The sequence below is a fragment of the Scyliorhinus torazame genome, chromosome 1 (assembly GCF_047496885.1).
Source record: "Scyliorhinus torazame isolate Kashiwa2021f chromosome 1, sScyTor2.1, whole genome shotgun sequence".
Taxonomy (NCBI): Eukaryota; Metazoa; Chordata; class Chondrichthyes; order Carcharhiniformes; family Scyliorhinidae; genus Scyliorhinus; species Scyliorhinus torazame.
Window position 1 is genome coordinate 105,982,746 of NC_092707.1, and position 23,895 is coordinate 106,006,640.

Below are 23,895 nucleotides of genomic sequence, written 5' to 3' on the forward strand. Positions count from 1 at the left end.
TTATTAATGTCATAACCCCAAGAGGATCACGGGGAAACCATCGTTGATCACCCTGTGGGACGAGCTCCCCAGGTCAGCGGCGGAGGTCAACCAGCTGGGGCTCCTTATGAGTTGACATACAGCTGCCCCAAAACAGGGCCTGGTGTGGTTCGTACTCCCAGCTAGGATTGTACTGAGAGCGATATGCTGCGTTATGCAGACCTTTGTAAATAACGTAAATAAATCTATGCTCATTCACTGCCAGTCTCCTCGGAGTCCTTCAAATTACATTGCTGTTTTCGTGAGTTTGCTGTGTGGCCGATATTACAGGACTGACGCCACATGGATGGCAGCAGTTCAAGAAGGCAGCTCACCACCATCTTCTCAAGGGCAATTAGTGATGGGCAACAAATGATGGTCTCACCAGCAAAGCCCTGTAAAAAAAATGAATTTTTAAAAAAACTTCAGAAAATACTTCATTGGCTGAAGGCATTTAGGATGTACTGGGTTTATGAACGGTGCTTTATAAAATACTTTGTTTCATTTTCTTTCAAGCTCACAACTGTTCCCAAATGTTCTCCACTGACCTCTTTCTGGAAAAGTGTTTGGACATGGCTCGAGAACAGGTTGGGCTTACCTGCGATGCCCTCCACAGTTGAACAGGCAGCTGATTCTCACTCTCTGATTTGCCAGCTGAAGAATGAATGAGCACCTGGGCAATGTAGCCACTGTACAGTGACTCCCCAAACCTTCATTGCGTAGACAAATCAGTTCCCTCCAGAAAGCTGGCAGGAGAAATGAGGGAAAATTCTAGTTTTACGTGCTCAGCACTGTGATCAGTTTGATCAGCTTTGGAACCAACTTTATCCAACTTTATTAAAAAGGCCCTTTTCTATGATGTCTGTCATGTTGGGTGTTCCGCTATATAGACGAACCAACACGGTTGCAGATGGTACAATTCTGTTTTATTACTATCAATAACAACATCTGTTAACTTATGACTGTGGTTCGTTCTTTACCCTTTAACCTGTGGACCCAGCCCTAACACTATCTTAGAGAGGCACTCAGCACATGGTCTATGTCTGAGTGGCACGCTGTGAGCTCAGTGCCCTGAGCTGTCTCCTGCTGGAATCAGCGGGAACTGTGGTCTTCCCTGTTTTATAGTGCGTGTGCTCTTGCTTGTGATTGGCTGTGACGTTGTGTGTGTGTTGATTGGTCCGTTGATCTGTCCATCAGTGTGTGTGTGATTGCACCATGATGTTTATCTGAATATCATGAAATCACCCTTTTTTTACAAGAATATGTGCCTATGTGGTAATAAATATAGATGTGTACTGAGTGCAGCTGAATGTGTGTGTGCAATATCTACAACATGTACATGAGGCTAAACTATATACATAGGAAGGTGTCAGGTGCAACATAGCAACGAGGTTGTACCATAAACAAAACAAGTGTAATCATCAAACATCAAAATCGAACTCCTGTAACGACAAAAAGAGAAACATATTAACATTGTGGCATAACACTTTAGTGAGTCCAATGTTCAAACAGGCTCATAAGTCCAGCCTAGGTGGGCGACGAATACGGGTTGACCGCCTCAAGGGTGGGTCAGGATCCACCGGCTGAGGAATGGGCCTGGCCGCAGGCGGCAGAGGAATGGGCATGGTGGCAGGAAGCTCCACGAATTCGACATCAGGAATAACAGGAGGGCGTGCGAACCAGGAACGAGCTGGGAGCCACGCGTCGAAAAACTTCGGCAGTTGCCGACCAGCCACCCTCCGGTAGGTGGATGCGGACGTTGTCTCCAGGCGCCAAGGCAGGAAGATCAGTTGCCCGAGTGTCATGTGCCACCTTCTGCTGATCACGCTGCTGTCGCATCCTTTGCAGTACTGGAGCATGGTCGGGTGTAGGAACAAGAATGGATGGCACAGTGGTTCTGAGGGCGCAACCCATCAACAGCTGGGCTGGTGAGAGGCCAGTGGATAGTGGGGCTGAGTGATAGGCCAGCAGGGCTAAACAGAAATCCGATCCGGCATCAGCAGCCTTGCAGAGGAGCCGCTTGACGATATGGACTCCCTTTTCCGCCTTGCCATTTGACTGGGGATGCAGAGGGCTGGACGTCACGTGTGTGAAGCCATACGAAGCAGCAAAAGAAGACCATTCTTGGCTTGCAAAACAGGGCCCATTGTCCGCCATGACATAAGCGGAATGCCATGGCGAGCGAAGGTTTCTTTGCATGCCCAGATGACAGCGGACGATGTCAAATTGTGCAGGCGTATGACCTCTGGATAATTCGAAAAATAATCTATGATGATGATGTAGTCCCTGCCAAGCGCATGAAAAAGGTCCACACCCACCTCCGCCAGGGGGACGTTACCAACTCATGGGGCTGAAGCGTCTCAGGGGGTTGCGCCGACTGAAACCTTTGGCAGGTGGGGCAGTTGAGCACCGTTGGCAACGTCGTCGCTGATGCCCGGCCAGTACACAGCTTCTCGGGCCCTCTGCCTGCACTTCGCAACCCCGAGATGGCCTTCGTGTAATTGTTCGAGGACCAGCCTGTGCATGCTGTGTGGAATCACAATCTGGTCCAACCTTAGGAGGACACCGTCAATGACGGCCAAGTCGTCCCGGACATTGTAGAATTGTGGGCACTGTCCTTTGAGCCACCCTCCCGTCATGTGGCGCATCACACGTTGTAGAAGGGGGTCAGCCGCAGTCTCCCGGCGAATACGGGTCAGACTTGAACCGTCAGCTGGCAGATTGGCCGATGTGAAGGCCACATGCGCTTCGACCTGACATACAAACCCCTCCGAATCGGGCGGTGTGCTCACTGCTCTGGACAGCGCATCCGCGATGATGTGGTCCTTTCCCGGGGTGTAGACCAGTTGGAAGTCGTACCTCCGGAGCTTGAGCAGAATGTGCTGGAGGCGAGGGGTCATCTCATTCAGGTCCTTTTGTATGATGCTGACCAGAGGGCGATGGTCGGTTTCCATGGTGAACTGAGGGAGACCATACACGTAGTCGTGGAACGTATCTATGCCGGTTAACAAACCCAGGCACTCCTTCTCGATCTGTGCATAGCGCTGTTCTGTGGGGATCATGGCCCGCGAGGCATAGGCGACCGGGGCCCATGATGCCGTGTCGTCCCGTTGCAGGGGTACCGCCCTAATGCCGGACTGGCTGGCATCAGTCGAGATCTTCATATCTCGAGAGGCGTCGAAGAACGCCAATACCGGGGCTGTGGTGAGCTTAATCTTGAGCTCCTCCCATTCCTGCTGGTGTGTGTGCTGCCACTGGAACTCCGTGGACTTCTTGACGAGGTGGCGAAGAGCCGTTGTGTGGGAGGCAAGGTTGAGAATGAACTTCCCCAGGAAGTTGACCATCCCGAGAAAGCGTAGCACTGCCTTCTTGTCTGCCGGCTGCAGCATGGCTGTAATGGCGCTGACCTTGTCTGCATTTGGACACACTCCCGACTGGGATATGTGGTCCCCCAGAAACTTTAGCTCAGTTTGGCCAAAAGAACACTTGGCTCGGTTGAGGCGCAGGCCGTGTTCTCGTATCCGAGCAAAGACGCGCTGGAGACGACTGATGTGCTCCTGTGGTGTGGTGGACCAGATGATGACGTCGTCAACATAGACGCACACCCCTTCAATGCCCTCCATCATCTGTTCCATGATTCTATGAAATACCTCGGATGCCGAGATTATGCCAACGGCATTCTGTTGTAGCAGAACCTGCCAAAGGGAGTGCTGAAGGTGCACAACTTCTTGCTGGAATGATCCAGTTGAATCTGCCAAAAATCCTTTGAGGCATCAAGCTTTGTAAAAATTTTAGCCCGGGCCATTTCGCTCGTGATCTCTTCCCGTTTGGGTATGGGGTAGTGTTCCCTCATGATGTTGTTGTTCAGGTCTTTCGGGTCGATGCAGATCCGGAGTTCGCCAGAGGGCTTTTTAACGCACACCATGGAGCTCACCCATGGCGTGGGCTCCGTGACCCGGGAAAGCACTCCTTGGTCCTGGAGATCCTGCAGCTGCTGCTTGAGGCGGTCCTTGAGTGGTGCTGGGACTCTACAAGGTGCGTGAATGACCGGGGTGGCGTCTGGTTTGAGCTGTATTCTGTAAGTGTAGGGCAGTGTGCCCATGCCCTCGAAAGCCTCCTGGTTGTGGGCGAGGAGCGAGTGGAGCTGTGCCCTAAATTCTGCATCCGGGAAGTCGGACGTGCCTTCTGGAGACAGAGTGTGTACCCGCTGAACGAGGTGGAGAACCTTGCACGCCTGTGCGCCTAGCATGGAGTCCTTCGATGATCCAACTATCTCAAAGGACAGTGTGGCTGTGTATGCATTGTGTGTAACCTTGAGCTGGCAGGATCCCATGGCCGGGATAACATTTCCGCTGTAATCGATCATCTGACAGCGGGATGGCCGAATCGGTGGTCTGACCTTCAAGGCATAGAAGGCTGACCATGCAATAAGGTTGGCGGAGGCACCAGTGTCTAACGGAATGTGATTGGTGATCGGTTGACCATTAGGGTGGCACACCATTCATCACCCGGATTAACGCTGTTCACTGGCATCGGCTGGTGGGTCCTACTTGGGGACATCCGATTCCTGTCGTCGGTATCACCGGTCTGTACATCGTCAGGGTATGACTCGGCGTATGGAGGCTGAATGGCCCGCACGTCCCTGCGATGCTGGCGGAATTGGGGAGCGTTGACAGGTTGAGCTGCTCGACAGTAGGCAGCGTAGTGGCCCATCTTGCCACAGCGGAGGCATTGTCGATTCTTTGCTGGACATTGCCGCTTTAAATGTACGGATCCACAGTTGCCGCACATCGTGACGTCATGGCGTTCGTTGCGCCATCGCGCATGCGCAGTTCGGTCCTGCGTAGAGCGCGCCTGCGCGTTGCGTCCCTCTGCGCCGACGTCTCTTTTGGCGCGTACAAGCGCGGGAGGCCACGGAAAGCGTGCAAAATGGCCGCCCTCGTCCGGGCTGTGGGCCGGGAGGAACTCAATCGACTGGACCTGCTCGGCCTCGTAGGACCCCTGCCGTGCCGATTCGGCCGCCTGGAATTGGGAGTACCGGCTGGTCGCGTTTTCATGGAGGACGCAGGCTTCGATGGCGGTGGCTAAGGTGAGGCTCTTAATTTTGAGGAGCTGCTGGCGTAGGGTGCCCGAGGTGACCCCAAAAACTATCTGGTCCCGAATCATGGAATCGGAGGTGGCCTCATAGCCGCAGGACTGCGCGAGGATACGGAGGTGTGTCAGGAAAGATTGAAAAGGCTCATCCTTACCCTGCAGGCGCTGCTGGAAGAGGTACCTCTCAAAGCTCTCATTTACCTCGACGCTGAAGTGTTGCTCGAGTTTAAGAAGGACCGTCTTGTACTTCGTCTTGTCCTCACCTTCCGCGAACACCAGGGAGTTGTAGATCTGGATGGCGCGTTGCCCTGCCGTGGAGAGGAGGAGGGCGATTTTCCTGGTGTCCAAAGCATTCTCCCTTTCTGTGGCTTCTAGGAAGAACTGGAAGCGCTGTTTAAACAGCCTCCAGTTGACGCCGAGGTTTGAAGAGATTTGGAGCGGCTGCGGCGGGCTGACGGTGTCCATGGCGCAGGATGGCGGATTCCTGAGGATGGGTAGGTAGGTCTCTCAATTGCTGGGTTCCAATCCTGGTACTATGTCGTGTTGGGTGCTCTGCTACACAGACAAACCAATACGGTTGCAGATGGTACAACTCTGTTTTATTACTATCAATAACAACATCTGTTAACTTATGACTGTGGTTCGTACTTTACCCGTTAACCTGTGGACCCAGCCCTAACACTATCTTGGAGAGGCACTCAGCACATGGTGAATGTCTGAGTGGCACATTGTGAGCTCTGTGCCCTGAACTGTCTCCTGCTGGAATCAGCGGGAACTGTGGTATTCCCCGATTTATAGTGCGTGTGCCCTTGCTCGTGATTGGCTGTGATGTTGCGTGTGTGTTGATTGGTCCGTTGATCTGTCCATCAGTGTGTGTGTGTGCGTTTGCACCATGATGTTTATCTGAATATCATGACAATGTCTGCCCTGGGGACGTTTCCATCTTGAGCAAAAGGCAGGGTGTGTAATCAGCTGGACTTCGGCTCCTCATGCAATGTTGATGAGATCAGTCAGGTAAAAAGTTGGCTCCTTTAAGCAGTCACATGAGGGGGATTTTTGTTATTTACAGAAAGTGAAAGAAAAGAGTTTGGGACAGGGAAAGACGACTAAGCCCAGGAAAGATTATCCCTGTAGAGACCTGAGCATAAATCCAGGCCAACACTACCAATGCAGTACTCGGGTCCTGCTACATACAGTATTGTTGGCTTGATCCCTAGTGTTATATCCTGCTTCATTATTAGATGAACCATAGAGTAGGGAGCAAGGCTTTAAGATGTTGAATAAAATCTTCTAAATGAATAGTGCCTGAGATGGATAGCATGCTCTGAACAGCTGGTCCTTGCCAGCCATGAAGTAGAAGCAAAGGTCTCCTGAAACATTTAATCTCAAATAGCAGAAAGTAAAGGTGTGTGAAAGGTTGAGCATGAGGGACAGGCAGGCCAGAGTTTATGGATATATCATTCCTGTGTATGTATAGAAGTTAAAATATCGTAAACACTACACTGAATGAGATGGTGAGATTTTGCCTTCCTACCTTATCTGACTGATTTAACAAGAAAAATAATTTGCATTTATACTGTGCATTTCAGGCCTCAGGGCATTGACAGGTGATCAAACGCACTGAATTAAAATTGGCAATGTTTGTGGAGGCGTGGGATTGAATCCCACCTCTGTTAAATGTCCAATACTTTGCAGAAACTTTGTTACTGTTCTAATGTTGGCAACAAGGGCTGGAATGTTCCCGTCGTTCCCACCTGGAGATCTTCCAATCCCATTGAAGCCACTCCACGCCGCTAGGAAACTCCCAGGCATGGGCACGCTGCCTGCAGCACCAGAGAATCCACCACCAGCGAGCTGCCGCAGATTTCCAGCCTGTGTGCCCTCTTCAAAGAATCAGAGGGCATTTCTGCCTTGCCAATATTTATCCCTCAACCAACATCACTAAAACATCTGGGCTGGGATTCTCCGGTCCCCCTGCCGTGTGTTTCTCGACGCTGCGCTGTTCACTGGTGGTAGGATTCTCTGCTCCAGCCACTTGTCAATGGGATTTCCCATTGAAGCCGCCCTATGTAATGTTCTCTGACTGCACGGCTGGCCAGGTCTTTGTGGTTGTAGTGCTCAGAGAACATATGGCTTTGTAAATTAACAAAACTGTTTATTAATTATTTCTAAATCACGAAAGGGTTTCAATGATGATAGATTGCAGTTGGATATTATGGCTAAATATAAATAACTATGGTTAATTCTTATTAATAAGTATTGTCTCAGGAGCTGCTCGATATGTGACTGTGCTCTGTGCTTGTTGTCCAGATTCCTTGTGCGGGATTCTCCGAGCCACCGCGCCAAAATTGCGATCGGCGCGGGGCCGGGGAATGGGCGTCAAACCCGAGATCGGGTCTGACGCTGCTCCTGCGACCGGAGAATCGCCGCCAATTGGGCGCACGGGGTCGACGTGGTGCCGGTCGGGGGCCATTGAAAGAGGACCCCACGGCGATTCACCGAGTGCAGCTGGCCAGGTTCTGTCCCCTATCTGTCTGTTGTTCAAGTGATTACATCCTATCACCATGAGGCCTGTCTTCTAGTGACCTACTTCTGTCACCATGCCACCTGTGGTCAGATGCTAGAATCTCAGTCTATTCATAAGGCATCTATCCTAACTTACAGTTCGGTTATTAAATTATACACAAATGATATTCTACATATCATTACACCCCACACCGCCGGGAAACCTATGGGCAGGGGTGCGTGACTGATGGGAACACAGAATTCCAACGGCTGGAGAATTTCGGCCCTGGTCATTGCATCATTTCTTTTTGTAGGAACTTGCTGTGCACAGATTAGCTGCTGTATTACCGACATTACAACAATGATTAAACATCAAAGATCGAAGAACAAAGTACAGCACAGGAACAGACCCTTCGGCCCTCCAAGCCTGCGCCGACCATGCTGCCCGTCTAAACTAAAATCTTCTACACTTCCGGGGTCCGTATCCCTCTATTCCCATCCTATTCATGTATTTGTCAAGATGCCCCTTAAACATCACTATCGTCCCTGCTTCCACCACCTCCTCCGGCAGCGAGTTCCAGGCACCCACTACCCTCGGTGTAAATAACTTGCCTCGTACATCTCCTCTAAACCTTGCCCCTCGCACCTTAAACCTATGCCCCCTAGTAATTGACCCCTCTACCCTGGGAAAAAGTCTCTGACTATCCACTCTGTCTATGCCCCTCATAATTTTGTATACCTCTATCAGGTCGCCCCTCAACCTTCGTTGTTCCAGTGAGAACAAACCGAGTTTAGTCAACCAGAGTTTATTCATCACCTTGAAAGTACTTTTTTGACTGTCAGGTGCTTTGGGGAATCATGAAAAATGCTATGCTATACAAATGCAAGTCTGCTTTCTGTTTTTTCTCTACCTGTCCTTATTTTCCATTTAAAGCATTTAACTAAATTTGAATTTATTCCTGCAAGTGTACTGACAGAATGTTTGCAGCATCACTCATCTCTTTGGAGTAACAGAACCAAGGTCAAAACAAAGGAGAAAGGAAAGGGTGATGATGGTGGCACAGTGGTTAGCACTGCTGCCACGCAGCGCAATGAAATGAAATGAAAATCGCTTATTGTCACAAGTAGGCTTCAAATGAAGTTACCGTGAAAAGCCCCTAGTCGCTACATTCCAGCGCCTGTTCGGGGAGGCTGGTACGGGAATTGAACCGTGCTGCTGGCCTGCCTTGGTCTGCTTTAAAAGCCAGCGATTACCCACGTTCCGGGTGACTGTATGGAGTTTGCACTTTCGAAGAACAAAGAGCAAAGAAAAGTACAGCACAGGAACAGGCCCTCCGGCCCTCCAGGCCTGTGCCGACCATGCTGCCCGTCGAAACTAAAATCTGCTGCACTTCCGGTGTCCGTATCCCTCTATTCCCACCCTAGTCATGTATTTGTCAAGATGCAAATAGATGCATGGCTTTCCTCTGGTGCACCGGTTTCCTTCCACAGTCCAAAGATGTGCAGGTTAGGTGGGGTTACGGGGTGCTGGCCTAGATGGGGTGCTCGTTTGGAGGGTGGGTGCATTGCCGATGAGCCGAAGGCCTCCTTCTGCACTGTAGGAATTCTCTGGATTCTATGGATGTGAACGGGGATAAGAGATGGCAGAAATCCTCTTTGAACAATTAACTATTGGATTTCGTAACCTCTCATTTCACCACAGGAAATGAGGAACACCCTTCTCCAATGTTAGTGATGGAATAGTGGTTGTACCTGTAAGCACACGTTCTGACAAACATTCCCCACACACTAAGGCCACATGCCATTGACCTATTTTCAAGGCTGTTTTTTTCAGGGGGTTTTTTCTGAGTTCCAATGGAAGGTCACAGACCTTTTTCCGGGCGGCCGCTCGGCCCATCCGATTCCAGCGGCCCGCGGCCGGCGCCGCGTCAAACGCGGTGGTACAAATGGCGCCGATTCTCCGCAACTCGGAGAATCACGCGCCGGCATCGTGGTGTGGTTGCGGCAATTCTCCGGCCCGGCGCGGAGCTCGGAGAATCGCGCCCAATGTTGGAGATGTTGGCTGGTATTCTCTGACATTTGGGATACTCTGGTCCCTCCGGCAGTACACCCCAGCCCACGGGTTTCCCGCCAGCATGGGGTGGCTTCAATGGGAATTCCCAATGACAGAGGCGGGAGCAAATATCCCGCCTCCAGCAAACGTGCGCCGCCTGCCGAGAAACATGCGGCTGGGAGGTCGGAGAATATTGCCCGTGTCCAATTTGCTATGACCCACCCAAATTGTTATGTGCCAGGTGAGGAAGAATGAACTGGCTCCCTGTCTATATTCATTTTGCTCTAATGGTCCAAACATGATTTAACCTAAAAAGCATCTCTTTTCACAGTTATATTTTTCCCAGCTCCAATAGTTATGTTTTAAAAGATGCCAAAGAAAGAGTGAGCTTATTAATTACTAAAGGTAAGGAAATGGCAAAACACATGCATATACATTTAGACAGATTAGAAGGGAGCATTGAGTTCAAACAAGCTCGACAGAACAGTGCTTGACTCGTGAAGAGTAATGATTGAGCGTTGTGGCTGAGCGATTCAAGAATCCAGTGAATTCATTGGGCGAATAGTCAGTTTCGAGGTTGCAATAGTGATGACTCAGTCGAATAAGTGGTTTGGAGGAGTAGCTTCCCAGTTCTCTTTACAGCTGTGAACTCTGCAGACTTGGCTGACTTCCACAATCAGAGATAGATTGCAACATACATGCAAAATAGTTATTTGTGGGTACACTGTGTGTGTGCTGTGTCAAACCTCCAGCACTTTTTCTCACAGAGCACAGACAGACAGGCCATTGGGGCAGCTTTACATATTCCAAATGAGAAGGTGGATCCACAAATCCATCTGGGCATTACACAGGGAATCTCTTGATGAATGAAAATGGCTTATTGTCACAAGTAGGCTTCAAATGAAGTTACTGTGAAAAGCCCCTAGTCGCCACATTCCGGCGCCTGTTCAGGGAGGCTGGTACGGGAATTGAACCGTGCTGCTGGCCTGCCTTGGTCTGCTTTAAAAGCCAGCGATTCAAGCGCTGTGCTGAGTTGGCCATTATGTCCCATTGTCTCCACTGGAGATAGCAATATGTTCCTGGATGTTTTTTAGAACACCTTGTTTGGTAACAGAGTGGGTTCCATTGTTTCTGAGAGAATCAGCCAGCAGCATGTGTGTGTATTAAAAAAATCTCAGGTTTTTACAGTCTAACATTTCCAGATATAATTTGGTGCATTTTTCACTTTATAACTATGACATTGTGGTCTCACAATGCCCTGTATAACTGAAGCATAACTTCCTTACTTCTATGTTCAATTTCATTCATAATTAGTCTTCTTGATTATATGCTGGATATGCGTACTAACCTTTTGTGACTCATGCACAACATCTTGTGATTCATACTCTGTACCAAGGTGCCATGTTCAGTCAGTTCATCCACCCTGCAGCCCTTACTTTCATCCAACCAATTTGAGAAAACCTCAATACTATTGGACAATTCCAAAGGTTGATCCCCCTGCACTCTGAATCATCCTATGTACCTCACTTGCAGTCACACCCTCCTGTCCCTCACCACTGTTCTAATCAAAAGACCCTTCCCTAAGTGGTGTGAATGACTCTGTTAAAAGGCATCTTGATAACTTCCCCCTCCCTGATGTCACAGTGTCTGCAGCGCAGCCTCCAACTCAATGACTCTGAGCCCACATTCTTCGAGCCACAAACATTACTGCAGATTTCTTTGACCTGAATCACAATGTTATCCCAGAGCTCCCACGTGCTGCATCACCTGTCCTGCCATCCTTAATGTGTTTTAAATAATGACCGAATTCCCGGCACGGTGGCGCAGTATTTAGCAGTGCTGCCCCACGGCGCCGAGAATCTGGGTTCAATCCCGGCCCCGGGTCACTGTCCGTGTGGAGTTTGCACATTTTCCCCGTGTCTGTGTGGGTCTCACCCCCGCAACCCAAAGATATGCAGGGTAGGTGGATTGGCCACACTAAATTGTCCCTTAATTGAGAAAAAATGACTTAATTCTATTGTTGAGTCATCAAGTTTAACAGCACATAAAGAGGCCATTCTTCCCATCATGTCTGCACCAGCCATCAGGCACCTTTATATTCTAATCCCAGTTTCCAGTACTTAGTCCATAGCTTTGTTTGCTAAGGTGTTTCAAGTGCTCATCTAAATGCTTCTTAAATATTGTGAGGATCCTCTACCACCCTGATAGGCACTTATTTATGTTGATTTTTATATATTATATAAATTTGCATTGGACATTGTTGAAAGGTTAGTCCAGTTTGAATTTCAGAGTCTACCATGTGAACTGTCCCCATTGCTTTCACTATTTCCCTAAATTTCAGTACAACCATCTATTTTGCTGTTTCAAAGCTACGACAGATGTATGAGCTTTTAGCTGCCTTCAGATGGATTCTGCTCAACAGGGTTAGCTTACATAGTTGTGCAGAGGAATGTCAGTTTGATGGCTTGGCCTACTTCTAAAACACTAATGGATTCAGCTCACCAGGGGCTGGTTTAGCATAGTGGGCTAAACAGCTGGCTTGTAATGCAGAACAAGGCCAGCAGCATGGGTTCAATTCCAGTACCGGCCTCCCCGAACAGGCGCCGGAATGTGATGACTAGGGGCTTTTCGCTGTAACTTCATTGAAGCCTACTTGTGACAATAAGCGATTATTATTATTAACAGCTTTCGGATGAATGTGATTGTGTTTACCTTAGCAGATCTCCAAGCTTCTGAAGAGGTTGATGATTTTTAAGTGACTTCTAAATAATGTTTATTTATTTTCACAGATTTATGAGCTATTCAGAGACTTCCAATTGTAATTATAGGGCACATGAGTTCTGTTTATAGTGGATACAGGGAAAGTGGGTTGTAGCGGATAAGGGTGGTAAAGGGTTGATGGGAGTAAGTGGGGGCGGGATGTGAGTGGGTAAGGGAGCGTAAGGGTGTTTGAGGGGTTAAGAGATTGTGGGGAGTAAGGAGAAGGTAGGGGTAGGGAGATGAGGGGAGTGGTAGGTAGTAAGGGGGGGTAGAAAGTGACCGTTGGGGGGGGGCAGCATGGTGGGGCAGTAGTCATGCTAAATTGTCCCTTAATTGGGTAAAAAAGAATTGGGTACTTTAAATTTATATTTTAAAATAAAGTGACCGTTGGGAGGCTTCACACTGTAGCACTGGGCCATTCTCTCTGTCGATGGGGACAGGCTTTTTAACCACCCTCGTTTCCGCCTCAGCCTGACTCCAGGCAGTTTCCATTTCCACCAGATAAGTGCACTGGCCTCTGATCCCGGGACGGAGGCAGGGCAGGGTCACAAGGTTGGGAAAATTTCCGACTCCAATTTCCTGCCTCCATTCTGAAAATCTGCCAACTCTGTGTTCCTCTCCACAGGTGCTGCCAAACATGTTGAATATTCCCAATGCTTTCTGTTTTTGTTAGTTCTCAAACTGTTACATTTTTTCTGGTTTGGTGGGAATGTTCATTTATTAAGCAGCAAAAAAAGCTATTAGTGCAGAGCATTAAACAGCAGTTTTCACCACTGTGATCTTTAGTGATGTGTAAAGAACCATTGGGCAGTGGTTCCCAACCTTTTAAGTGTCGTGGCACGCCCCTGGACTTGAAAACATTTTTTGAGGCTGACCTCCATTTTTCTCTGCCTTCTTCCCTTACTGGGAACTTAGTTTTTAACTTCTCCCTGTCCTCTTTCCCTCTCCCTGGCTCTCTCGCTTCTCCCAGGGCTTTTGCTGCCATTTTGAGTTTTCACTTTTTGTGCAGGCGCAAAGGGACCCTATGTCTTCATCTCCAAGTCCCGTTGGTCATGAGCATGGGATTGACCAACCTAAAAAAGCTAAACTGCACCCGTGACCTCCCTGGTAAAGGGGCAGTGCTCCCTCTGTAATCAGGTGAGCCCTCACAGTATAAAAACCCCGCCCGGGTGCAGTTCGAGGAGGGAGAACTTTCGGGAGGTGGAGTATGGTGTGCAGTAAATAAAAGAGCAAAGATTGCATCCTATTCGCTGTTTCATGTATATTCGCTTGGCGTGCATACTACAACTAGTTTTAGTTCAATGACATGAATTTTGAATCATTTCAAATCTTTTTTCACTTGCTCGGGGGAGGGGCACCCCGGCCATAGGGAATACCCACTGAAATAAATTAAGATACGGGTGAAAAATTACTATTGCCAGTATCAGGGGTCAACATCGCAAGCAGAGTTTCCTGTTATTGTTATTTTCTGTCAGATTGCCCAGGTCTAGCGCATGGAAGAAAATCAAAATGGATCTACAACGGGCATGGTCATTAATTCTGTCCCTCCCCCAATGGTACACCGTATTGTTACACTGATATTATTGGCAGCCGTCTTTGAGTTTGTCTGACTTATCTACATGTGACACATTCTTCCTGTTTATTGTTCCAGAGACATCCTGGTGGCTGGTGGATCAGCTGTTGATGGTGCGATTGCTGCACTGCTGTGTACCTCTCTCATCAACCCTCAAAGTATGGGTATTGGTGGAGGATCCATTTTCACCATTTATGATGCATCAAAAGGTAATTTCTGTCAACTATTATGTTGAAGGATATGCTGTAGATGCACAAAGGGGGTGCCTGTTTCATGGGCCTAATGCTTAGTAAGTTTGCGGACGACACAAAGGTTGGTGGAATTGCGGATAGCGATGAGGACTGTCAGAGGATACAACAGGATTTAGATTGTTTGGAGACTTGGGCGGAGAAATGGCAGATGGAGTTTAATCCGGACAAATGTGAGGTAATGCATTTTGGAAGGTCTAATACAGGTACAGAATATACAGTGAATGGTAGAACCCTCAAGAGTATTGACAGTCAGAGAGATCTAGGTGTACAGGTCCACAGGTCACTGAAAGGGGCAACACATGTGGAGAAGGTAGTCAAGAAAGCATACGGCATGCTTGCCTTCATTGGTCGGGGCATTGAGTATAAAAATTGGCAAGTCATGTTGCAGCTGTATAGAACCTTAGTTAGGCCACACTTGGAGTATAGTGTTCAATTCTGGTCGCCACGCTACCAGAAGGATGTGGAGGCTTTAGAGAGGGTGCAGAAGAGATTTACCAGAATGTTGCCTGGTATGGAGGGCATTAGCTATGAGGACTGGTTGAATAAACTTGGTTTGTTCTCGTTACCAGGGAGGTCACGGGTGCAGTTTAGATTTTTTAGGTTGGTCAAGCCCATGCCCATGACCAATGGAACTTGGAGATAAAGACATAGGGTCCCATTACGCCTGCACAAAAAGTGAAAACTCAAGGAGGTTGAGGGGTGACCTGATAGAGGTCTACAAAATTCTGAGGGGCATAGACAGAGTGGATAGTCAGAGGCTTTTCCGCAGGGTAGCGAGGTCAATTACTAGGGGGCATAGGTTTAAGGTGAGAGGGGCAAGGTTTAGAGTAGATGTACGAGGCAAGTTTTTTTACACAGAGGGTAGTGGGTGCCTGGAACTCGCTACCGGAGGAGGTGGTGGAAGCAGGGACGATAGTGACATTTAAGGGGCATCTTGACAAATACATGAATAGGATGGGAATAGAGGGATACGGACCCTGGAAGTGTAGAAAATTTTAGGTTAGACGGGCAGCATGGTCAGCGCGGGCTTGGAGGGCCGAAGGGCCTGTTCCTGTGCTGTACTTTTCTTTGTTCTTTGTTTACATTCCTCATGAAGTTGAAGTTGATACTGATGTAGCTGGAGTTCAGCACCTGCTCAGGATTTCCAGATATTTCTTCAAATAAAAACTCAACACAATAAAGCCTGTCTTTAAAAAATATGTTTCGCAGTCTTGCTTCTGCATCTTGTGATGTAGAAGGAATATTTATCTTTTGAGATGAAAGTTTTTAACGTGCTCAAGGGAAAACTACACAAAGGGAGAAAGTAATAGAAAAAAAGGTTTGTAGACTAATATAAAGGTGGAGGTCAGTATTGAGCATAAAAGCCAGCATGGAACTCACCAAGACTGTTTAGAGAGCACCTTCCAAACCCATGACGGCTACCATCTAGATTTGAGAAGGACAAAGACAGCAGATGCATGGGATACATGGGAACATCACCACCTGGAAGTTTCCCTCCTAGTCACTCACTATCTATCCTCACTTGGAAATATATTGTCGTTCCTTCATTGTCATTGGGACAAAATCCTGGATCCCAGGGTTTGGAAGGCGTTGGCCAAGGAACCTTGGTGAATTCCTGCAGTGCACCTTGTAGTTGTTACACACTGCTGGTACTGTGTGCTAGTGTTGGAGGGAATAAATGTATAGAAGGCTTAAATAAATGGATGGGGTACCAATCAAGAGGACTGCTTTGTCCCGGATGATGTCAATTTACTTCAGTGTTGTTGGAGCTGCACCCATCCAGGCAATTGGAGAGTATTCCATCACACTCCTGACTTGTGCCTTGTAAATGGTGGACAGGCTTTGGGGGGGGGGGGGGGGCAGGGGGGGGGGGTTCTGGGGGTGAGTTACTCGCTGCAGGATTCCTAGCCTCTGACTTGCTCTTGCAGCAGGTTCAAGAAGGTAACTCACCACCACATTCTGTAAGGCAACTAGGGATGGGCAATAAATGCTGGCCGAACCAACGAAGCCCACATCCTATGAATGAATTTAAACCCCCCCCCCCCCCCCCACAGAATTAATATGGCTAGTCCAGTTCTGTTTCTGATCAATGGTAACCCCAGGATGTTAATTGTGGGGGATTCAGCGATAGTAATGTAATTGAATGTCAAGGGGCGATGGTTAAATGTCCTGAGGCAATTCACAGCCATGGCCATCCAATAGCTTTTCACCCTGCCCCAAGTACCTCTGAGCTTGACCATATTATAATTTTGTGGCTTCTTTTAAAAATATATAAATTTAGAGTACCCAATTCATTTTTTCCAATTAAGGGGCAATTTAGCGTGGCCAATCCACCTACCCTGCACAGCTTTGGGGTGTGGGGACGAAACCCACACAAACACGGAGAGAATGTGCAAACTCCACACGGACAGTGACCCAGAGCCGGGATTGAAACTGGGACCTCGGCGTAGTGAGGCAGCAGTGCTAACCACTGCGCCACCGTGCTGCTTTCTTGCCTGCTTCTTTGGGTGGCTTTTTCTATTCCTCCAGTGGGAAACGTTCTTCAAACATGAACTGCCTGAAGTCAACTCAGTTTTGCCAGAAGTTTTCTCCTCACTGGTTTCAGCTTTTCTCCTTTCCAGCTGGCTATTTTCCAGCCCTATTCAGGACAGTCAAAACGAGAGCAGGCATTTTTCAGACTAAGTTCTTGACTTGAAATTCTTACATTTACATATGGAATGGAACAAACCCTCCCAGCAGATGGAGTGAAGATTGGGTTCACAGCGGGGGTGGCAGGGTGGCACTGCTGCCTCACAGCGCCAGGGACCCGGGTTGGATTCCGGCCTGTGGTGATGGTTTGTGTGGAGTTTGAACGTTCTCCCCGTGTGTGCGTGGGTTGCCTCCGGGTGCTCCAGTTTCCTCCCACAGTCCAAAGATGTGCAGGTTAGGTGGATTGGCCACACTAAATTGCCACTTCGTGTCCAAAATGTAGGTGGGGTTATGGGGTTACAGGAAAAGGCTGGAGGAGTGGGCCGAGGTAGGATGCTAATTCACAGGGCCGATGCAGACCTGATGGGCCAAATGGCCTCCTTCTGCACTGTAGGAATTCTCTGATTCTATGGTTGTATCACAGGCAGCGTCAGATTCTCAAACTCAGCATGGAACGGGGCGGGTGAAAGGACTTTCCAATCTCCAGCATTAATATCCCATTAATAATGCTCACATCGCTCAGGACTGAAACAGAATCATTAACAAAGAAAAACTCAGCACTTGGTGTCTGCGTGTTGGAGTCAAAGGTTATGTTGATTTTTGTGTTTCATTGTTTTTTCTTTAATGCCTGTGGAACTCTCTGTCGTTGTGGATGTTGATTCCGCCTCTGCTGCACAGGTTTAATTTTACTGACTGTCAGTCGGTTTCTTGCCTTTCTTCACTGACACTCAAATATCCCAAAAGTCATACCAAGCTGCCTCACTGCAGTGACACACTGAGTGCAAATTGTTCCACTTTGGGTTCTTATTCAGCAAAATCTGCGCCACGCTGCAGGCTTAACCAATTACAGCAGCCAAATCACTCACAGATTCTTGCAACCCCTAAATAGTGGTGCCACGGCGATATAGTTTCACTTAACAATCAGTATTGCACACATGTTCGAAGATCCTTTTCTACTGGAGGAATAGAAAAAAGTACCCCAAAAGGCACTGGATAAAAGCAGCAGCCAAAATTATAATATGGCTGAGCTGAGAGATACCTGGGAGAGGGTGAAAAGCTATTGCCTGTTGTACTACCCAGCAGAAGATCAGTTCCACTGTGTGCATAGCCCATCTCTGCGAGTCCTGTGTGTGACGTGTTTCATCTTGCCCTCAGACCGTGTGACAGTGATTAATGCCCGAGAGAAGGCCCCTCAGAAGCTGACGGCAGGTACACACACTGGATGCGGCCCTTATCCAAGACCAGGTAAACAAAATGCGAATATAAACCTGTGGCTGACACAGGCATGAGGTTGATTCTAGATGAAGGGCCCTCTCCCCTCCCCCCTGCCCCCCCCCTCCCCCCTGCCCCCCCTCCCCCCTCTCCCCTGCCCCCCCCCCCCTCCCCCCTGCCCCCCCATCTCCCCCCAAAATCACCTCATTCCAGGCAGTGATGGGTAGCTGGGGGGAAGGGGGTGCGACGGTAGGAAAGGAAAGGGAGATGGGCGGGAAGGTGGTCGGTGGGTGGCGGAGGGGGTTGGCAGAGCATTAGTAGGGAGAGGACAAGTGTTGGGGGGTGGGAGGCGGAAGGTTGGTGCAGGGGAGGAAGATGTCGGTTGAAGTGGGAGGGTGGGGCGTGTTGTAGGTTGGGCTGAATGAGGGTGGGGCAGGGGAGGAAGGGAAGGGCAGAGGGAAGGTGTGAGATGGGGATGGGGTGTGGCAGGGGAAGAAGGGTGAGAGTGAAGAGCAGGGGGAAGTAAATGGGGGTGGTTGAGGGTGTGAGTGTGATGGAGAGGAAGAAAGCAGTGGGGGTGGAAGAGAGTCTTGTGAGATGTAGGTTACCTTTGCGAGCACCCTGTTCTTCCAGTGCCCACAAAAATAAAATGACAGCACAGAAACAGACCATTCAGCCTAACCAGTTCATACTGCCCTTAATGCTCGACCTGAATCTCCTTGCACCTTTCCTCATCTCCTTGGTGATTTGCAAATCAACGGCTTTGAGGTGTACAGGATTATGAGGGGCATGGACAGGGTGGATAGGGAGCAGCTGTTCCTCTTAGTTGAAGGGTCAGTTACAAGGGGTCACAAGTTCAAGGTGAGGGGCAAGACGTTTAGTGGGGATTTGAGGGAAAACATTATCACCCAGAGGGGGGTGACGATCTGGGATGCACAGCCTGGGAGGGTGGGAGAGGCGGGATGCCTCACATCCTTTGAAAAGTACCTGGATGAGCACTTGGCACGTCACAACATTAAAGGCTATGGGCCAAGTGCTGGCCAATGGCATTAATTAGGTAGACCGGTCAGGTGTTTTTCATGAGTCAGTGCAGACTCGATGGGCTGAAGGGCCTCTTCTGCACTGTGAGCTTCTGAGATTCTGGGGCGGGTGGGTCACTGGGGGGAGAAGCTTAAGCTTTCTTACAATATCAACACCAACTTGCATTTATATCATGTCCATAACAGCAAAACAGTCCAAGGTGCTTCACAGGAATGTTATCTGAAATGAAAATGAGTTTGAGCCAAAGGAGGAGGCATTAGAAAGGGTGACTGAATGTTCGGACAAAGAAGCAGGTTTTAAGAAGCGCCCTAAAGGATGGAGAGGTGGGACGGGAGGGATGCAGGGTGAGCAGGGATGCGGACATCCAGGCACGGGATTCTCCGGGCTCCCAGCCGCGTGTCTCACTGGGAATTCCCATTGAAGCCACCGGTAAACCTGCGGGCGGGAGTGCGTTGCCGGCGAGTCCAGAGATCCCGCCTTCAGCGAACGGCCGGACAATTCCTCACCCTGGCCCTTCTGTTTGATTCAGCTCAGCTACTTTGAATGAATAACTAGGCTGGCTTGTCACTGATGTGTTAATCATTTGGGTGATACATATATTTGTTAATTATGCCCCAGGTCCAGGTACCCAGTGGATTGCTGTGCCGGGAGAACTACGAGGTTACAAGGAAGCACACCGGAAATTTGGGAAATTACCCTGGAAATCACTGTTTGAACCTTCAATTAAACTTGCAGAAAGGGGATTCCCGATCCCAAATTATTTAAAGTCGCTTGTAACGTATCCATTCTTCTGTGAGAAAATACTGAATTCAACACTGCGGTGAGTAAAATGCCCTGTCTCGAGAAGCGTGAATGCAGTTAGTTTCCAAAACACCATTGAGCCGGGTGATCTTATAACAATCCAATATTTTGGTCAAATATCTTACAACAGCAATGACAGTAATAAAAACAACTTGCATTCATCTAGCACCTTTAACACAGTAAGCTGCCCCAAAACATGGCACAGAGGTAATATCAGACAGAATTTGACATGTAACCTTGTAAGGAGACTAAAAGCTAGGTCTAAGAGTGCCTGAAAGGAGCGGCGGAGAGGCTTAGTGACAGATTCAGTCATAGGGGGCGGGATTCTCTCAGCCCGGGGCCGGGCCAGAGAACCCCCGCGACCGGCGCAACTCGTGCCACGCCGTCCTGACGCCGGGATGCGATTCTCTGCAGGGCGGAGAATCGGCGCCATTGGCGCCGGCGTGGTTGGCGCAGCGGTAGGTAGAGTGGCCCCCCTGCCGATTCTCGGCCCAGGCTGGACCGAGTGGCCGTCGTAAAAAAGCCGAGTCCAACCGGCGCCGTTCACACCTGCTCTCAGCCAGCGGGACCTCGGCGTGGAAGGGTCTGGGGGCAGCCTGTCGGGTGGGAGGGACGTCCGACTCCGGGGGGGGGGGGGGGGGCTCCGATGTGGCCTGGCCCGCGATCAGGGCCCACCGATCGGCGGGCCAGCCTCTACGGCTGGGAGCCTCCTTCCACGCCGGAGGAAACCCACGCAGACATGGGGAGAACGTTCAAACTCCCAGTTACCCAAGGCCAGAATGGAACCTGGGTCCCTTGTGCTGTGAGGCAGCAGTGATAACCACTGTGCCACCCTTATATTCTATGCCTTGACGAATAAAGGCAAGTGTCCCATATGCCCTCTTACCCACCGCGTCTACCTGTCCTGTTGCATGACCGATGGACATGCACCCAAAGGTTCCTCCGGTCCTCTGTACTTCCTAGTGTCCTACCATTCATTTCCTGACCTGGTTAGTCCTTCCAAAATTCATCACCTCACACTTTTCAAGGTTAAATTCCATTTGTCATTATTCTGCCCATCTGACCAGCCCATCTATACCATCCTATAATCTAAGGCTTTCCTCCTTGCTATTTACCACACCACCAATTTTTGTGTGATCTATGAAAGTAATCGGGTGCATTATAAAAAATAGTGGACACCTGGGTGTATCCATGTTGAAGATAATTGCACGCAGTTACATTTGGTGGCCCGGAAAGACCCAGACATTGAGAAGGCAGCCCAGCGCTGCGGCTCTTGCCAGAAGTTCCAGAAAGCCTCACCTGCTGCTCCGATGCACCTTTGAAAGTGACCTGGAAAACCTTACTCCTGCATCCACATAGAGGTCACCGGCCCATTCCAGGTTGTGATGTTCCTCGTCATGGTGGATGCTCAATTGAAGAGGCCCAAGGTCCACAAGGTACAGACCGTGACCATGAAGGCCACTGTAGACAGACTCAGACACAGGTTCAGTACCCATGGCATACCCATAACTGGTACCTGATAACAGCGCCGCCATCACCAACAGGGAGTTGTAAGTCATTCGTGGGATCCAACGGAATCCGAACCATGCGGACTGCCCTGTATCACCTAGTCTCAAACGGGTTGGCCCAACGAGCAGTCCAATCCTTCATGCAAGTCAAGAAGAAGCTGACGGCTGGTCCGATCCCTTTTCAGTTACTGGACGCCCCTCATACCACCATGAGAGTCCAGGACTCGCCTCAGCCTTGAGGTGTTATGACCCCCTCGCAGTGAACCCTGTACCCCAAGTAAACAACCTCCTTTGCATTAAAGACACATTTTGTGGAGACAGAAACCGTACTCTGAGAAACGCCACAGAACAGCTTCCAGGTTTTTGAAGGGTTTGGCCTCCATCGCTCCTGTGATGAGCACGTCATCGAGGTAAACTGGCACACGGAGAAGACCACGGAGAACACCCTCCATGTGGTGCTGAAAAATGGCGCACTCGGACGAAACACCAAATGGTAGCCTGGTATATTTGTACAACCCTTTATGCGTATTAATGGTGACAGATGTTCTTTTTTTCTTTTTTTTAATATAGATTTAGAGTGCCCAATTAATTTTTTTCCAATTAAGGGGCAATTTATCGTGACTAATCCACCTCACCTGCACACAGGGAGAATGTGCAAACTCCACATGGAGGGTGAACCAGGGCCGGGATTGAATCCGAGTCCTCATCACTTTGGGTGACAACTTTTCTTGCCAACTTGTGCAACTTGAGTTGCAGATAAGCATTGCTCATGTCAAACTTTGTAAAAGTTGAGCCTCCCGCCAATGTGGTAAAGAGGTCTTTGAGGCGGAGAAGCCGGTAGCAGGCTAGGTGGGAAGCTGTATTTACGGTTAATTCGTAATCACCGCAAAGGCGGATAATCCGACCTGGCTTTAATACCGGGGCCACCGTGCTGCCCAGTCAATGAAACAAACAGGCCAGATGATCCTGCCAAATTGGTTAAGGTGAATTCACTCACCCCGAGGTAGATGCTGTCGAACATGCTGCGAGGGACCATAGAGACAGCCGCACAGGTATCCAATTCCATGTGGAGAAGGTGTCCATTGACACGTACTGGAAACCAAATGGGAGCAACATGTGACACGGCCAGGCAGTTGAGCAGCATGTCCGATTCATTGGCAGTCTTCTCCGGGTCATTGGTATGGTGGGCCCAGGCACGAGGCCGACGGGCAGCACGGGCCATGTGCACACGGCGATGCGGGCGAAACGGCTGGTGACTCCTGTGGCCACACCTCTCCCATGGTGCGCAGTCAGCCTCGCCCAAATCTGACGAAGGTGTCCGTCGAGGTTTCAAGTCACCGGGTCTGAGGCCAAGGGCCTGCCGCCGACTTGTCCTGGGCGGTGTCAGGCGGGGAGGAGGGGGCGCCATTCGGCATTAACTTCCATCCCCTGTAGTTCTTGTACTCCCCGGGCAGCACTTTACTGCGAGCGAGAGATTTGCAATGCTTGTTGGAAAGTTACGGAGCCTTCTCCCAAAAGCCGCTTCTGGATTTCACGATTGTTGATCCCATAAATTAAACGGTCCCAAAGCACATCCGCAAGAACAGGCCCATAATCGCAATATTCGGCAACAGCTCTCAACCGGGATACATACTCAGCCACTGACTCCTCCTCAGAGTGTGCCGCTGTGGGCAGCACGGTAGCCTTGTGGGTAGCACAATTGCTTCACAGCTCCGGGGTCCCAGGTTCGATTCCACTGTCTGCGTGGGTTTCCTCCGGGTGCTCCGGTTTCCTCCCACAGCCCAAAGATGTGCGGGTTAGGTGGATTGGCCATGATAAATTGCCCTTAGTGTCCAAAATTTCCCCTAGTGTTGGGTGGGATTACTGGGTAATGGGGATAGGGTGGAGGTGTGGGCTTGGGTAGGGCGCTCTTTCCAAGAGTCGGTGCAGACTCGATGGGCCAAATGGCCTCCTTCAGCACTGTAAATTCTATGATATGTATTGAAAGCGATGCCTTTGCACAATGACCAGCTGGTTGGGCAATACAGTATCCGGTGCTGCCAGAAATGTAAGGCCCGGAATAACACTGAATGTGTGAGCACCATAGGTTGCCAGCAAGACTACTGTTTGGCTCTCATTTTCAGTTGTGTTGTTGGCCTTGAAGAAATAGCTGAGTCGCTCCATATAATCTTCCATGACTCAACGGCAGGGTCAAGCGCGTCGAAGCGACCGATCAGAGGCATCGTGTAGACAAGCCTACCTTAGGTCGAGGTGATCAAAGTTTTCTGAAATGGCGTAGATGCCCCCTCCCCCGACCCACCCCCGGACCCAATCCCTGGCACAGGCAACCTGTCACCTTGGCACTACCAGCCTGGCATCCTGGCAATGCCCTAGCCAGCCTGACAGTGCCAC

At 49.6% G+C, this 23,895-nt stretch overlaps 1 protein-coding gene across 1 annotated transcript in view; it reads left to right on the forward strand.

The window, feature by feature from the left end:
- Nucleotides 1-23,895, forward strand: part of LOC140410765 (glutathione hydrolase 5 proenzyme-like) — a 192,052-nt gene that overhangs the window by 39,391 nt on the left and 128,766 nt on the right. Inside the window, exons 2-4 of the mRNA XM_072499358.1 lie at nucleotides 14,082-14,212; nucleotides 18,098-18,187; nucleotides 19,814-20,015. Coding sequence (XP_072355459.1) covers nucleotides 14,082-14,212; nucleotides 18,098-18,187; nucleotides 19,814-20,015 — 423 coding nt within the window. The remainder of the gene's footprint in view (nucleotides 1-14,081; nucleotides 14,213-18,097; nucleotides 18,188-19,813; nucleotides 20,016-23,895) is intronic.